Source organism: Sorex araneus, chromosome 3 (genome assembly GCF_027595985.1).
Source record: "Sorex araneus isolate mSorAra2 chromosome 3, mSorAra2.pri, whole genome shotgun sequence".
Lineage (NCBI taxonomy): Eukaryota > Metazoa > Chordata > Mammalia > Eulipotyphla > Soricidae > Sorex > Sorex araneus.
Genome location: NC_073304.1, coordinates 121,442,653 through 121,458,225, shown reverse-complemented (window position 1 = coordinate 121,458,225; position 15,573 = coordinate 121,442,653). Strand labels below are relative to the sequence as shown.

The 15,573-nt window shown below is 60.0% G+C and overlaps 1 protein-coding gene across 1 annotated transcript in view; it reads right to left on the bottom strand.

Moving 5' to 3' along the window:
• Window positions 1-430: 430 nt before the first annotated feature.
• LOC129403487 (collagen alpha-1(XIII) chain-like) overlaps window positions 431-15,573 on the bottom strand; it is a 137,660-nt gene continuing 122,517 nt past the window's right edge. Inside the window, exons 37-42 of the mRNA XM_055132134.1 lie at window positions 13,180-13,233; window positions 12,313-12,366; window positions 11,144-11,179; window positions 5,730-5,807; window positions 2,804-2,842; window positions 431-457 (exon numbers count right to left, since the gene is read on the bottom strand). Coding sequence (XP_054988109.1) covers window positions 431-457; window positions 2,804-2,842; window positions 5,730-5,807; window positions 11,144-11,179; window positions 12,313-12,366; window positions 13,180-13,233 — 288 coding nt within the window. The remainder of the gene's footprint in view (window positions 458-2,803; window positions 2,843-5,729; window positions 5,808-11,143; window positions 11,180-12,312; window positions 12,367-13,179; window positions 13,234-15,573) is intronic.

Here is a 15,573-nt window from a genome sequence, read left to right as displayed (position 1 = left end):
AACAAACAAATAAGCAAACTGACTTCTCAGGGCCAGAGAGATGTGGGTAGGGTGCTTGGCTGACCCAGGTTCAATCCCCGGCAAGAGTGAATCCTTAGTACGGACCAGAAGTAAGATTTGAGCATTGCTGGGTGTGACCCCAAAATGAACAAAAACAAACAAAAATAACAACAACAACAACAACAACAACAAAAACCCACAGGCAGACTGACTACTCATTAGTTTACACCATTAGAGAATTCAGCTTCACCCCTTGCTATGTGCCTTACCAGCCTCAGAGTTCCAGGTCAGTCCACTGGGACCCCTTTAGTAGAAAACTTTATTTCTTAAGCAACTTCAGATTGTCCAAGTGGCCGAGATCTGTGCTGTCTCTGTCAGATCAGAACAGCCCAAGCAATAAACTTTCCCACAGCTAGTTTTGTGTGGAAGGTCACTTCTTAATGCCGTGGACAGCCATCTGCAGGCAGAGAGGGGGCCAGTGCCTGCAGTCTAACCGAGAAAAAAAAAACCCACCTCCAAGCCTCTGTCCCCCTGAGAACACATGGAATGTCCTGCAAAAACAAACTTTAAGACACTCACTGCAGGAAACATGGGGTCCGAGACACGAGACCCCTCCTCATTGCCAGACCAAATGTGTCCACACGCCACTCTCTGCCTTGGGTCCCCCAGCAGGAAGGAATGGGTGTCATGCAATGATGCGTCAGGAGTATGGATCACTCATTTTCAATTTGTCTTTAATAACCAAAGTCCACAAGTTTAAAGTGTCCATAGTCACGCGTTGCTTGGCCGATCACTGTGGCCCTCTGCGTTTCTGTGAATTCACTTGAGGGGGAAGGCAGCCTGCACCTCGGTGCCGGTGGAGCCCCCTTTTGGCACCAGAACTCAATAATTTATTAAGCGTCCATCCTTAATAAGTGTGCACAAATACCATGCAAACATCTGGCCATGCTCACGAACAAAAAGTGTATTAGGGTCCAGGACTTATGCGTCTTGTAAACAAACAAATAAAAAAACGTTAGGAGGTTGGTATTTTCTGTACAAAGTATGTAAGGCTTTCTTTTTTTCTTTTCGTTTTTTAATAATCTGTAATATGCATCATCCTTCTGGCATTTTCAGAGAGTGAAAACTGTATAAAAATAAATATTCTATGTACACACACACACTCAGGCCAATCCTAGGTTAGAGGCATCACTGCAAAACAAACACAAAACAACAGAGTTAGTGTATGTGATGCTGGTGTGTGTGTGTGTGTGGGGTGGCCCGAAGGAGCTTATCCCACCTGACTCGGATGGGAACTAAGGAGGGGAACCTACAGGCACCTACGCTCTTGAAGGCAGGGAACCCCTGCCCCCACATTAGGTGTCCCCAGGCTGGGGGACTGGCAGGTCAGGAACTCCCATTCTCAGCCACCAGGGGGCACTTTCTCTCCACGCTGCCTGCCGCGGTGCCTCTGCTGAATCCTGGGTTTTGCCGGGCTTTTGCAGAAGGGACCATTATCGGGAGACTCTCCTTGCTTCTCCGAGAACACTGAAGCGCTGGACAGTGATGGGGCTGCCCCCCCCCCCTTCGCCAGGTCCAAACACTGTCCCCCTAAGCATCAGCAGTGACCCTAAAGGCTGTTCCCCAGACCTTCCCTGGTTAATCCAGGTCCAGGGGTCTCTGCAGGAGGAGACATGGATGGAGGGACAGGCTCACCCAACCTGCACGTCCTACTTTTCCTTCCTCTGGCTCTGGGGGTGTTTGTGGGCGCTGGATTTACGGAGAGTGTTTGGTGATGCCTGTTTCTCCACTGCCCCGGGGAGAACCCAGAGTCTCACCCGCCTAAGGTGAGACTCTGGCCCAGCCCAGCCTAAGGGTTAGCGTTTTGGTGGGTTTGCTGCTGCTGCCCCAATTCTGTGAACGAATGAGATTGTGGGCAATCTACAGAGGGGCCTTTATTCACATAAAGGGGCCAAAATAAGGGGCCTTATTTTGTTGTTTATGGGCCACCCCCGGCCATGCTTGGGGTTACTACTGGCTCTGCACTCAGGACTCACTCCTGGCAAGCTCAGGGGACCATGTGGGATGCCAGGGACCGATCCCGGGTCTGCCGCGTGCAAGGCAAGTGCCTTAATCACGGCGCTATCACTCCAGCCCCTATTCACCTCAATTTAAGCCCAGTCCTGCCATCATCGGGACAGGGGGGATCTGTTATAAGCACAGGGTGGGCTCTCAAGCCCTTGTGGGAGGATGTACTAGCTCCCTGGGGCATGGTGCCCGGGTGAGAGCTGCCACCTTTCCCAGGGGCCAGCCTGGGCTTCGGGGTTAGCAAGCAGCAGGGACCCTTAGGCTCAGCGAGGTTGCCCTGTGCTGGGGAGCCCGGCTGGGCAGGCTGACCTCAGCGCTGCCACAACAGGTGTCATGAAGGAACCTCCCCGCTATGAGGCCCTGTGGGAGCAGGGCACCCCGACTGCTGGGTTTAGGGAACAGCAGAGCACCGGCCCCACCCCGGGAAGGTCCCAAAGCCACGTGAGAGCGCAGGCCTCGTGCAGTTGGACGAACGTCATCAGACGTGGGCTTAGAGGAACCCTGAAGCACAGCTCATGGGGACGGACTGCAAGTGGTCCACGGCGAGTGTGAATCCCTGGGTTTAACCCCGGCCTGGCACAACAGGACTAAAACCTGTGGGGCAAGGGTCTGTCTCCACGGACCACGCGGCGTCTCTGTGTGGCCGCATGAAACCACACGGGTGGGGCGGGCGCTGGCACCTCCCTCCACAGAGGGGAGAGCGTGCCCAAGGAGGGCAGGCCGGCGCCGGGCTTACCTTGTTCCAGCAGCCCTGGACGGGTAAGCCGTCTTCGCCCTGTGGGAGCAAGGGAGGTGGCGGGATCAGAATCTCCGTGAAGGCCTCCCAGGCAGGCGCATGCAGGTGGGCATGACTCACAGGCCGCCCTCTCCCCAGCCCACCTTGTCCATCTCTCCTTCTTTTCTTTTGGGGGTTTTGGGCCACACGCGGCAGTGCACAGGGCTGAATCCTGGCTCCGCGCTCAGGGATCACTCCTGATGGGGCTCAGAGGACCAGATGCCGTGCCGGGGATTGAACCCGGGTCAGCCTCGAGCAAGGTCGGTGCCGACCTGCCCTGCTGCCGCTCGAGTCCCTGTTGTCTATTTCTCTGTCTCCCAATGGTCTCCCTGCTGAATGCTTACAGGTGCTTACAGGTGCCTCAGTTTTCTCCTCTGTCAAACCCAGGTCATGAGGGGGCTCCCCGCTGAGCTCCCCACTTCTCTTCTCTCTCCCTCTGCATTGAGGAGGAAATCTCCCCAGTACCCAGCCATTCGAGGGGGGCAGGACACTCGCAGGGGATGGTGGTTCCCGGGCACGGTGACGGGACCTGGTGCCTGCAGCAAGACAACAGGACTTCGGTCCCAGCTGCGGGGTCCACCGGGTTCGGGGACAGATGGACAAATAGGGCGGGGGTCAGCAGTGTGCCCCAGCTCCTCTGTGTGGGAGACACTCCCAGAGCCTTGACACATGCTGAGTTTTCTCAGCCCCTGGTGCCCTCAGCTAGGAATCTCTGAAAGACAGGTGGGGATGGGGTCACCAGTCTGGCTCATCTTCTTTTTGTCTTTGGTCACACCCAGCAATGCTCAGGGCTTGCTCCTGGCTTTGTGCTCAGAAATTACTTCTGGCGGTGCTTGGGGACCATGTGGGATGTCGGGCATTGAACCCATATTGGCCACGCCCAGGACAAATGTCCGCCCACTGTGCTATGGCTCTGGGCAGCCTCGGTGTTCGTAGAGGCAGACACTAGAATTCCAGGCTCCCCCAGGGAAAGAGAGGTGGGAAGACTGTTCCCAGGGGTGGAGCCAGGGCTGAGCCCTGAGGTATCTCTCCTGGCCTAGCCCCAAAGTTTGACTAAACTAAAGCTTCACTACAACTCAGAGCAATAGTGCCCAGCGTCCTGCAGCCACGCTCTGGCAGGATGGCAGGAGGCGGGGCAACACTGTGAGACAGGAGCAAAGCGGCCCCCCGCAGGGAAGCCCACAGACCAGGGCATGCTGGGGCGGTGCTGGAGAGAATGCCCGTGGCGTGAGGGTCGGCTCAGATGAGCCTGTTCTTCCCTGGGCGGGAGGCCGTGCACCAGGGCGACCCCCGGCCCCTTTGGGACTCCTCCCCAACTCCAGAAGCGAGAGGCCTGTCTGGGGATCACAGCGGCATGCCCACTGGCACGGGAAGGGTGGCAGGGAAGTGGGGGGGGGAGCGGTGGGCACAGTGGAAGGAGCAGGCAGGGCTGCGCTTGAGAGCCGAGGTGCTGAGACTGGGGCCTGGGGCCGGGCTGATGGTTAATTGGGGGCTAGGAAGTTCCAGGGTGTATGCAGGCAGCATGCTGGGGTGGAGGCCAGGCCAGGAGGGGTGCAGGGCTGGAGTACAGGGTGGGAGTGGGGGGGCAGCTGTATGCTCCTCAGCCGGCTCGGTCTGGGCATGCCCTAGACCTCAAAGAATGGGGGCCCTCTGGCCCCCTCCTGCCTGCTCATGGCCTTATAAGTTTCCTTCTATCTCTCCTGTTCTAAGGTCACGAGTGGGCACGACCTGGGGGACACGAGGGGCAGGACATTCTATTAGGGCATGAATGTGGGTCCATGAGCTCCGAACTCCTGGGGAGATTTTTTTCTTTTCTTTTTCTTTTTGGGTCACACCCGGAGATGCTCAGGGGTTACTCCTGGCTCTGCACTTAGGAATTACTCCTGGCGGTGCTCAGGGGACCATATGGGATGCTGGTACTCGAACCCGGGTCGGCCGCGTGCAAGGCAAACGCCCTACTCGCTTTGCTCTCACTCTAGCCCCACTCCTGGGGAAATTGAAGGGTCCTCACCAGCTCCCCTGCCGTGGCGGGGCGTCCTCTCTGTGGGGAGGACAGTGGGTGGAGAGACCAGAGGCTGTGCCGTGGCCACCTGGGCTCGTGTATGCAGGGACACTCAGGGCCATGTCCCCTGTGCCTGTCCCCTCCACTCCCTGTGGCCTCTCCCCAAGCCCTCCCTCTCACCCTCCCCAGACTCCTTGAGACCCCCCGGGGGTGAACCAGCTCCAGCCCGGCCCTGAATGGGGGGGGGGTTGTGATGGATTTTGGGAATGAGGCCAAAGGGTGAAGTTTTTGGGGTCTCAGTTGCAGACCTGAGCCTGTCCCTAAGTTTGGGCTGTGTCACCCGCCACTACCCCAGGCCCGGCCTGGAAGGAAGATGGGAAGCCCCTGTTTCAGGTCATCCTGGAGCCCCTCGTTACCCCACCTAAAGTCCTCTGCCAAATCGAGCTGGGTGCTGAGGGCGGAGTGGGGAGGCTGACCCTGGCACCTCGCTGAAGCGTGTCAAGTGCCCAGTGTTCGTGCCACCAGCTGCCATGGGTGGGACAGGGGGAGTCGCAGTTCTAAGAACCTATCCAGGGGCTTCCCTGGTGCCCCCCGCACCTGGTTTGTCCATTTCCAGAGGAGCAGTCGAGGGGCCAGCACTGGATGTGGGGTGGGGTGCAGGCTTTGGGCTTTGGTGGGGAGCCAAAGGACTTCCTGGCACCCACAGCATGCAAGAGGGGTGTGGCAGGGGTCCCTGAGAAGGGCCAGAGCGGGCACTCTGGAGTGAAGCAGGGTGGGGGCAGAGGCGGTGGCTGGAGTAGGAGCAGGGAGGGGCCCCAGGCACAAACCACACATGGGAAGCCGAGTCAGTCGGCCGTGCAGGCGGGGCGGGGGGAGGAGCCATACCAATGGGCACGGGGCATCCAGTCCGTCCAGCCCAGGTAGCCCTGGCTCCCCTTTCTCGCCTTTAAAACCTCGGTGTCCCTGTTCACAAAACCAACCGTGATGATTACTGAGGCCAAGGCTGGCCACTCCGGCGGGGGAGTGGAGAGGCGCAGCCCCACCCGGCCATGATGCAGGACTCCGAGGGCGCTCGGGGGTGGGGGCAATGCCCGCTGCTTCCCGTGCTCCCAGCTCCAGGTTCTCCAGGGCTGGGGAGGACGCACGGAGTCCCTCTTGGAGGAGGTGTCATGAACCCCGAGTGTCACACCCTCCAGGCCTGGCCCCTGGGCCCTCTGCCCCGGGAAGGCTCCCCGACGCCCAGGGGTGCAGCCCCGTAGGTTCGTCCTGGAGGCGGGCAGCAGGCGGAAGTGGCCAACCGACAGGCGGCCTTTCCGCGCTGCTGTGAAGCCGGGCACCCTCAGGACGCGCTGACCCCCGGGGTCCTGCATCTTGACCGAGTGAGGAGGATTCAGCGGCTTGAGCAGCCGTCCACAGGGCGAACACGAAACCAAGAAGGCAGAGTGAGGTGAGCAGGCTGGCAGGGTGAGTGCCCTGACGCCGGCCCCGAACCCCTTCCCGCCCCGCTCCCTCCTTGACAGGCTGCCCAGAGGAAGGGGCAGAAGTGCCTGAGACTGTGCTCTTGGTAGTGCCCACTCGAGGGCCTGGGGGGCAGCATTGACCCCTGGGTCTCACCCGCCTCTGTTTGCCTTCTTGGTTTCGGACACGCCATCCCCCTCCCCCCAGGAAATAAACCCCAAACGAAGCAAGTGATAAATGCCAACATACCAACGGTCAGGGGGCATCTAATCCGGGTGCGCCTTGGTCTCCCTTATCCCCTTTAGCCCCTCGAGATCCTTTCTTTCCCCGCTCCCCCTGTAAATAATGATTTAGTCCAAGAAAACACAACAACATCAACACTTGGGGATGAGTCCCACATTCGAGTTAGAGGCAGAAAGAAATGGAATAAACAGTGGTTGTGGTTAATTCTATCCCATAGGACAGGGTTAGGGGTCAGTACTGACCCGCTCCCGGCCAGGACCCTGACAAGGTGGCCGGGGCAGGGGGTAAGAGCAAGGAGGCTGGGAGAGAGAGAGAGAGAGAGAGAGAGAGAGAGAGAGAGAGAGAGAGAGAGAGAGAGAGAGAGAGAGAGAGAGAGAGAGAGAGAGAGAGAGAGAGAGAGGGATGGGGTGAGAAAGACAGAAGGAGAGAGGGAGGGAGAGAGAAAGGCTAGGACAGAGCAGAGAGAGAGAGAGAGAGAGAGCACTTGGCAGGGAGGCAGGGGCGGCTGGCTTGCTGACGCCACGTCCTGAAACATCTGTCTGGGGGAAGGGGGGGCCCTTCCTTCTCTTGGAGCGCACTCATTCAAGAAGTGGCTGCTAGTGACTTTTGTCCCAGCCACCCCTCGCCCCTTGCTATTCCAGGAGTCAAGTCTAGTTTTGAGTTCGAGGGACTGCGCGTACATGAGTGTGGGGACGACACGTGCCCCTATACTGTGTGTGTGCCAGTGGCACAGGCCCAGGCACTTGTGTGCATGTGCCTATGTGTGTCTGCACATGTGTGGTCCCGGGTGGTCGCTGGTTCTCGGCAAGGCAGCCCTGGCTCCTCCTGTGGGGGTCGGCTCCATCCTGGTCCCTCGCCTCCCTCTACTCCGGGGCTGTGGGGGCGTCTGGGGAACGGGCTGGGGTTGGCTTTTCCAGGGTGGCCCTTCATGGAAACTGTTCTCTAGGGTCCATAGCGTGGGGACTCTTGGTGTCACCCAGGGCCCGGGCCTGGAATGCTGGCAGGAGAACCTTGCAGGAGCTCCCAGGAGGTTCTGCCTGTTCCTTGGCCTGGCCTGCCTGTGCGTGTCAGAGGACACGGGACAGGGCCTGGCAGTGCTGTGGCCACACACGAGCATGGTGCCACGAATCGGCCCCAAGTAGGGGATGAGCATGGCGGCCAGCAGCCTGCTTGGAGGAGGCCCAGGATAGCTGCCACTGCCACCCCCCTGCACCCCACCCCCAGGACCCTCTTGGGTCAGGCAGTGCAAGAGGCAGCACGTACTCCTAGGTTCAAAGGGGGCTCTGGGTCCCTCTGGGTTAGTGGTTCGGGGCTGGTGGTGGCCACGGCCCTCACCTTCAGAGGGACAACTGACCTGGGGGGGGCAGTTCTGAGGGTGCAAGGACATGGCTTCACATGGGAGGTCCATGGAGACATCGCAGTAGTAGCCTGAGCCATAGCCACTCTGCCTCCAAGCCCAAAAAGCCACAGGGAGGAGGGAGGGCGCCAAGAGGCGGGGGACAGGAGAGGCTGAGCGGCAGAGCTCTCTCCCGGAGGCCCAGGGCGTGGAGGGGGGACAAGAGGAAGTAGATCTGGGCTGGGGAGCAGGTGGGCAGGGCCGAGGGAGGTGGCATCATGATGGTGGGGCGGTCACATTTGGGGGCGGGGTGCTGACGGAGTCGAGGAAGGAGGAGACAGGCCTAGGCCTGGAGAGACAGTAAGAGGGAGAGGGGGAGAGGAGGCGAAGGGGCCTTGGGAGCCGTGTGGATAGATGCACGCATGCATGCATGCACCCCCCACCCCATCCCACCGGGAACAGTGCTGTCACATGCATGCCCATGCACGATCTCCGTCCCCCCGCCTCCGGCCCCGCATGCTTGACCGACAGTTGGCTGGCACACACACACAGCTGCACGGCAGCATTCATTTTCCTGAGGCCCAAAGGACTAAATCCTCCCTACCCTGGGGCTCTGGAAGAAATCCTTCATTCTAGAAACTTCTAGGCGCAGTGCACAAAAATGCGGAGAGGGAAAGGAGGTGGCCTTGGTGACGAGGCCGGATACTTCTTTCCCCTCCTACGTGTGTGCCCTTAGCAGAATCCTGCCACCACCTTGGATCTGGACCAACACAAAGGGGGGCTTCCTCCCCGCCATGACAGGGGAGAGGGAGGTCACCCTACCCCTAGTGGGATCTAGAAAAGCACTTCTGTGCTAGGTGGGTCTGGGGTCCGGGGAACAGAGCACAGGAGAGTGCAGGCCTCTGACAGGTCCCCTTGGGCCCGACATGGGAAGGAGTCCCCCACCCCATATGTGGTGAGGTAGGGGGCAGGGGGCAGGCTTTGTATACCTCTGGCCTCACCTCCACCCCTGGCCCTGTCACTCGACCAAAATCCCTCTCTTCTGGGGTTCCAGCCACCCCGCTCTGGGAGAACAAGTTCTCGGGGGTGTCGAGACGGGGGCACATTCTCCCCTGATGTTCTGATGTCCCGAGAGAGTAAGACAAGTGGCTGCTTCTTGTTGGGGATAGGGCTGGGTCACCCCAGCAGTGCTCAGGGCTGACTCCTGGGTTTGTGCTCTGAGATCACTCCTGGTGGGGCTTGGCGCCCGCACATGGTATAAGAGATTGAACTAGAGTTGGCTGCATGCAAGGCACGCACCGTCGCCCCTGTACTGTTGCTCTGGCCCACGCACGAGCTGTTTCTTAACTCAGAAACCTACTCCTTGCAGAAAGTCAGTGCAACGAGCATTATGATGCTCCCCAAATAAGGGTCCCACAGCGGACTGTTTCCTGCACTGGCATCGTCTCGCTAACTTCTGCCAGCCAGGAGAGCCGTGTAAAAACTTACACAGAGGAAGTGGAGAAGAAATATTTTCCCACCTACCCCGGGCCCCACGGGCTCGTGAGTGCTCTCTGTACCTTCAGCAGGAGAAGCTCTGCCCCCACATCTCCTCCACCCGGGCCAAGGGCGGTGCCTGCCCTGCGTGTGCCTCGGGAGCAGTGCAGTGTTGGGAACACGGCCTGTGCCCGCCTCAGTGCCGCAAGCCAACTGAGAGGGTCTTAGGGAACAGGGCTCCATGCTAGGGACCGAACACAGCGCAGAGAATCAGAAACACACAGGGAGGGAGGTTAGGAGGCTGCCAGAGGTGGAATGATCACATCTGCGAGTGGCTCAGAATGCCACAGAAGGGACGGTGGGCTTTCCTGCCCACCCTGGCAGGCAGAGTTCCTGGGAGCAGGTCTTCTCTCACTACAGCGTACTCCCACGGGCAGTCTGCAGGGCAGCCCGTTTCTAGACTGTGCAGGATGAATGGGATAGCTCGGAGCAGGGCCAGGGAGAATTCAGGGACACAGAAAAGCTCAATAAATACATCTTCCATGGACTAGGAAGGTGTTACTCTATACAAGCACGCTTATTTCTTCTCTCTTCCTTCCTTCCTTCCTTCCTTCCTTCCTTCCTTCCTTCCTTCCTTCCTTCCTTCCTTCCTTCCTTCCTTCCTTCCTTCCTTCCTTTCTCTCTCTCTCTCTCTCTCTCTCTCTCTCTCTCTCTCTCTCTCTCTCTCTCTCTTTCTCTCCTGTTTCATTTCTGGGCCACACCTGGCAATGCTCAGGCTCTGTGCTCGGGGATCACTCCTGGTGGTGCTTGGGGGACCATACGGAGTTCTGGGGATCAAACTCGGGTCAGTTGAGTGCAAGGCAAATGCCTTAACCTGCAGTGCTGTCTCTCTGACCCACAAGCACACATTTCTATGCATGAGCTTGGCCAACTGGGGTTCGAAGGTGAGCGTGAAGACCTGGGTTCTAAAAACTCTACCTTCGCTCTGACAAGTCAGAACCTTTCATTATCGATTTGGGTCTTGATTCTCCATTTTCCCACCACACTTCCTTTCCTATGCTAAGCCTTTAGACCCTCGTGCCTCAGAAGATGTTCTTGGAATGCATTGCCCTCTGAGGACTCATTCCAGAAAGAAACCCAAACATCACCCCTTGGTCAGCTATAGTTCAGTGATTCCCGCGTGGCTCACTGCCGTGGTCCGTTTCACATAGCATCGCGTGGGTACAGCCCTTTGAGAATGGTGTCCTTGTACAGATGCAGAAATCAAGGCAGAACAAGAGACCTGAGCAGACATAATTTATTTCCAAGTCCTGCCTCCTCTCGAGAGAAATCATGGCAGGAGACTCTTTTTAAAGAGCTTCTCACTGCTGTCTACTTATCCTGGCCACTGGCATTCATTCTCTGTCACCGGGAGCTTGAGATGCCCGGTGAGGCTAAGTTTCCGGGGGTCAGGACCAGGGGGTGATGGGTTGAAAAGCATCCCTTAAGGGGTTGGGGGTGAGCCGACCAGGGATGCAGTTTCTGGCTGCCAAGGCTAATTCACTGGCCATGGTGGGATTTGGAGCCTCCTGACCATTCAGAAAAAGTCGTGCTTCAATTTCAGGATTAGGCCCCAGGCTCCTGCCGGCCATGGATTAAGTTCCAAGACTACAAGGACTTTTAATTGAGGATGATTTAGCAGGAAAAACTGCAGGCACCAGTGAGGTCAGGGATCTCTAATTGATCATTCCACCACATCGGGAAGACATTAGTGATGAGAGAGCTGAGGCACATGGCTCAGACTCACCCGGTTTCCTTTGTCCCCAGGTGGTCCGTGTAAACCCTGCAATAAATCAGAGGGACAAAAACGAGTTCAGGATAAGACCTGGGGATGGGGGGGGCGGGGCGGTGCTTCCTCCAGGGCCCCAAGGCTCTGTCTGAGGTCTGATTCTTCCAAGATAGCCTTGGCTGGGAAGGAGCAAAGGCGAAAACTGCTCAGGGAACTCGACCTAGAAGCAAAGGAGAGTCCTGGGCCAGGCTGACGGGGCCAGTTCAGGTTTTCCCGCTGGTGCAGGACCAGCCCCTCCCAGCTCCCTCCTGGGAGAAGGATTCTGAGGTGCTCCCCCCTGCCCCCCTGCTCTCCTCCCAGGCCCTGGGAGCAGCCTCACACACTCCCTCCCAGAGGAAGTCACTCTGGGGATTGTCCCCAGTGCCACCAGCGCAGGCAGAGACCAGGGGGGGTCACTTAGCCAGAGCCAAGCTGTCCGGGCACGGGAGGATCACCAAGCTGTTGTCGGGAAACCACAATCGTGGTTCTCTCAGGGGGGACCAAAGAAATGGTTTTGGTTTGGGTTCACAGCAAACCCGGCGGTGCTCAGGGTTTACTGCCTGCTCTGGGATCATTCCGGCAGGGGGTCAGAGCACCTTGCAATGTCAGGGGTGGAACCGGCGTTGGCTGCAAGCAAGGCCAGCGTCTAAACCTCTGTATTGTCTCTCCAGCTCACAGCAGATTGAATAAAACCTTTCGAATTGTCTTGGAGCCCAACCCTGACGGTGTTCAGGGATCCACTTGGTGCTGGGGGCTGAAGCCCACGCCTCCCACCCGTGGGGCATGCGCTTTTACTGCTGAGTCCCACCCCAGGCTCTGTTGGTCTTGAATGAGGGGGCAGTGGGATGCTGGTGGCCACACCGGAATCCTGGATGTGAGGCGGCCCCTGCCGGAGGGTCAGACCTCTGGCACATTCGGACGTGAGACATTCACTGCTCTGGACAGTCCCCGGGCTGAGGACCTAGACTCCCTCCCACCCAGGGGCCGTGTGTATTGACTTTGCCTTGTGCACTGCCAGCAGTGGGTCGGAGTCTGTAGGCCCCTTGGCTTTTGGGGATTCCCACGGGGCCCCGAGTTCCTGCCGCAGGGTCTGGGGGTGGGGGAGTGGGCCGAGTGGAGGGAGAGACCCGGGTACCCAGGAAACTCACAGGAAGCCCGGCTGCTCCCATTGGTCCTGTCATCCCAGGGTCACCTTTGCTGCCCTGTGGGAGAAGGAAGTCATGAGCCTCCCCTGAGTGGTGACAGACTGGCCACCGCACTGTGTCCTCCCGGGTCCCTGAAGGGGGCCTGGCTGGGCTGAGATATGCAGGGGCTCTGGCGGCCCAGGACTGCCACTGACAGGAGCAGGGAGACCCCAGGGAGAGGGGCAGGGAAGGGAGGGGCCGGGTTCTGGGCAGCCGCAGTGACCACCCCTCCCCCGGAGCCTGGACGTCTCAGGGAAGCCTCTGCCCCTGGCCCTTGCTGTCCTCCCCACCCGCTACTGTGTCTCCCGGAGCTGAGGGATGGAGCATCTCGGGGGGACTCTGCCAGGCCCACTTGCTGGCCCCAAGGAGGAGCGGGGGGCACCAGGGCAGCTGGGAGGAGCCGGCACCCGGCACCCTCATGGGGGCTCATCCTCGCTGCTGTGAACAAAACCCCCGATGACTTGGCACTGTCCCCCTGCCTTTCCTGACACCTGCACTTGGCTCTCTGCGCCCACCCCAAAGCATACAAAGTTCAGGGGCGCCCGAGCATGCGGTCCCACGGGATTTGCCAGACTCAGCTGGTGTTGGTACTGGGGCCCAGAGCGGAGTGGGGGACACTCTTGGGGTCTCTGTCCCTCCCTACTGTCCCGGGGCCCACATCTGCCTGGCTCCCATTCAGGATGTCGGGAGGATCCCGGGACTGATGGAAGATAGGGGTGCTGGTGGCGTTAGGAGGAATGGACGGGAAGGCCGAGGCTAACGGGGGGATTCTGCACGGGGGTCAGCCCATGCTGGACCGGCTCTTCCCTCTGGGGGTCGCTGGGCACTCACCCTCTCTCCCTTTGGTCCCACTGGGCCTGGAACTCCAGTTGGTCCCGGAGTACCCTGGGTGGGGGTGAAGGAGAGCAGAGGTGATGGTGCTGGCCCGGGGGGCCCTGGGAGCCCCGCCTGGTAGAGCCAAGCCCAGAGGCGCAGTTTTCAGGGTTGGCCAGGCTCGCTGAGGGCCGTCATCCAACTGGCCCTTCGGTCGGAGAGGAGCTGTTTGGGCTCGGGGGCCAGATTCGAGGAAGGAAACCCTCTGACTTCCCAGCCAAGCTTGCCAAGGCTGAAAACAGGAGGAGTTGATACCATCCCGGGGCGGGGGGTGTCCGGGGGCTGCACCCCGGGCGCTCTCAGCTCCACATGCAGCGAGGGGGGGATCTTCATGCCACAGACCGAGGCGGGCACAGCACACAGGCAGGCATGGAGGGTCATTCAGCTGCGGTCCCCACCCCCGGCCCTCCCCATCCCGGCTGCACTGAGAGGGGCTTAGCAGGTCTGGGGCTGCCTGACTCTGGCCTGGAGGGGGTCGGGGCCCCATGGGGTCTGTGTGGCTGACACGGGTGCATGAAAGACCCCCAATCCCTCTCTTCATTCCTGAGCCTCCATCGCTTTGCAAACCACGTTGGGCGGGTGCCAGGGGGCAGTGGCCCGTGCCGGGGGTAGGGAGTGGCTGTGAGAGGTGGGCGAGGGCCCGTACCATACACTATGCGAAGAGAGAGCGAGAGCACGTGGTCAGCAGGAGGAGGGGAGCAGGAGGCGAGCAGGGACACCCCACGTGAGCGATGTGGGAACTGCAGGGGGGATGTGGGTCAGAGCGGATGTCCCAGGGCCCCCGGGGGCTTCAAGGCCTGTCTGCAGGACCTGGGTCCTCTGCCTCTGCATCAGCAGGTGAACACACGCCCTCCATTCGCCCCCTGACACGGGGGTGGCCATGCACGCAGGTGGGCACTCGCGGGCGGGACAGGGGCCTGGGGGGCTCATTCCTCCCCTCTCCCCCTTTAAATTCCTGACAATGTTTGTTTGAGCAGAGTTAGTGCCTGGGCACGGAACACGACGGGACGGGAGGCCTGGGGGAGCATGACTTGGGCGGAGGTGCAGGGGCGGCAGGGATGCGGGGGCTGGAGGAGAAAAGCCACAGCAGAGACGGCAAACGGGAGTGTGTGAGCCAAGTGTGAAACCCAAACGGAGGGACCGTGGAGACGGGGGTCCGGGCTCGGCGTCCCCTTCTTCCTCAGGCAGACAGGCAGGAACGGGCTGAAATGCTGAGGGGTTGGCTCTCGGGCCCCCACTAGCTAAGCTCCAGGCGTCTGTGGGCGTCCCCTTGAGCCCCACGGCCTCCAGCTCCGCTCAGATCCTCAGGGAAGACTCGCATCAGTGGGCCGCGCCCCACACACTCAGCTTCCGTCCCCCCCACCCAGAGTCACTCCTGCCCACTCCCCCGAGCCTTATCCGAGGAGGAGACGCTCGCTCTGACCCTGTCCTGCAGGGCAGAGCTGGGACTTGAGCACTGCCAGGGGCAGGCCCACGAAGCACGTGGACGCTCCCTTGCGGGGCGTCCAGCCTCTGGTCCCTTGGAGGTCAGTGGCTTGAAGAGTCTCCAGGCTTTTCCGAGTCTAGTGTTAAAGCCTCTGCAAAGAGTGAAAGCTTGACCCCTTCCTTCCCTAGCTGGAAGCCCGGGTTGTCTTTTCCCTGCCCAACTGCTATGAAGGTCAGTGATCTGAGCATTGTGGGGAGGCAACTGGCCCTGGGTCTGCTGGGTGCTCTGGGTGTAGCGGGGAGAGGCCGTTTCTGAGATGTGGTCCTGGTTTGTCCCAAGTCGGGCCGAGGTGCTTCCTAGAGAGACCCGGAGAAGGCCTGCTCTCCAGACTCAGAGCAGCCGGCGGATCTTGTTTCTACTGCAGCAAGGCCCCGGCCGGTTTGCCATGGGGTGACCGGAAGTAAGAGGCATGGTCGTTACAGGCCCACGGACGCCCCTGAGGACCAGTTCTGCCCTGCCCTCCGGTGCGGCCTCCCTCCCTCCCTCCCTCCCACTGCAGACTGGAGCTCCCCCGGGAGGAGGCAGCCCTGGCAGGCAGCAGAGACAGCTCACAGCATGGAGACACGCGGCGGGGAGCACACAGACACAGGGGGGTTGGCAGGAGGAGCAGGGTGCCCCCCCTCCCCAGGCCTGGGTTCTCAGACTCAGCTCAGCCTCCCACCCCACGTCTCCCGACCTGGAGGTTCAGAGGGAGGACCTGGCTGGGTCCTGCAGCAGGTGACCTGCAGCCACCTGGGTACAGCGGGAGAGGGTGGTGGGAGAAAGCAGGCACGACTCCTCGGGAAAACAAGGCCACAGGGACAGACGAGAAGGACCACAGGCTGGGGGCAGGGGCGGGCGGGGGTGGGTGGGGGAGGGGTCAGGGG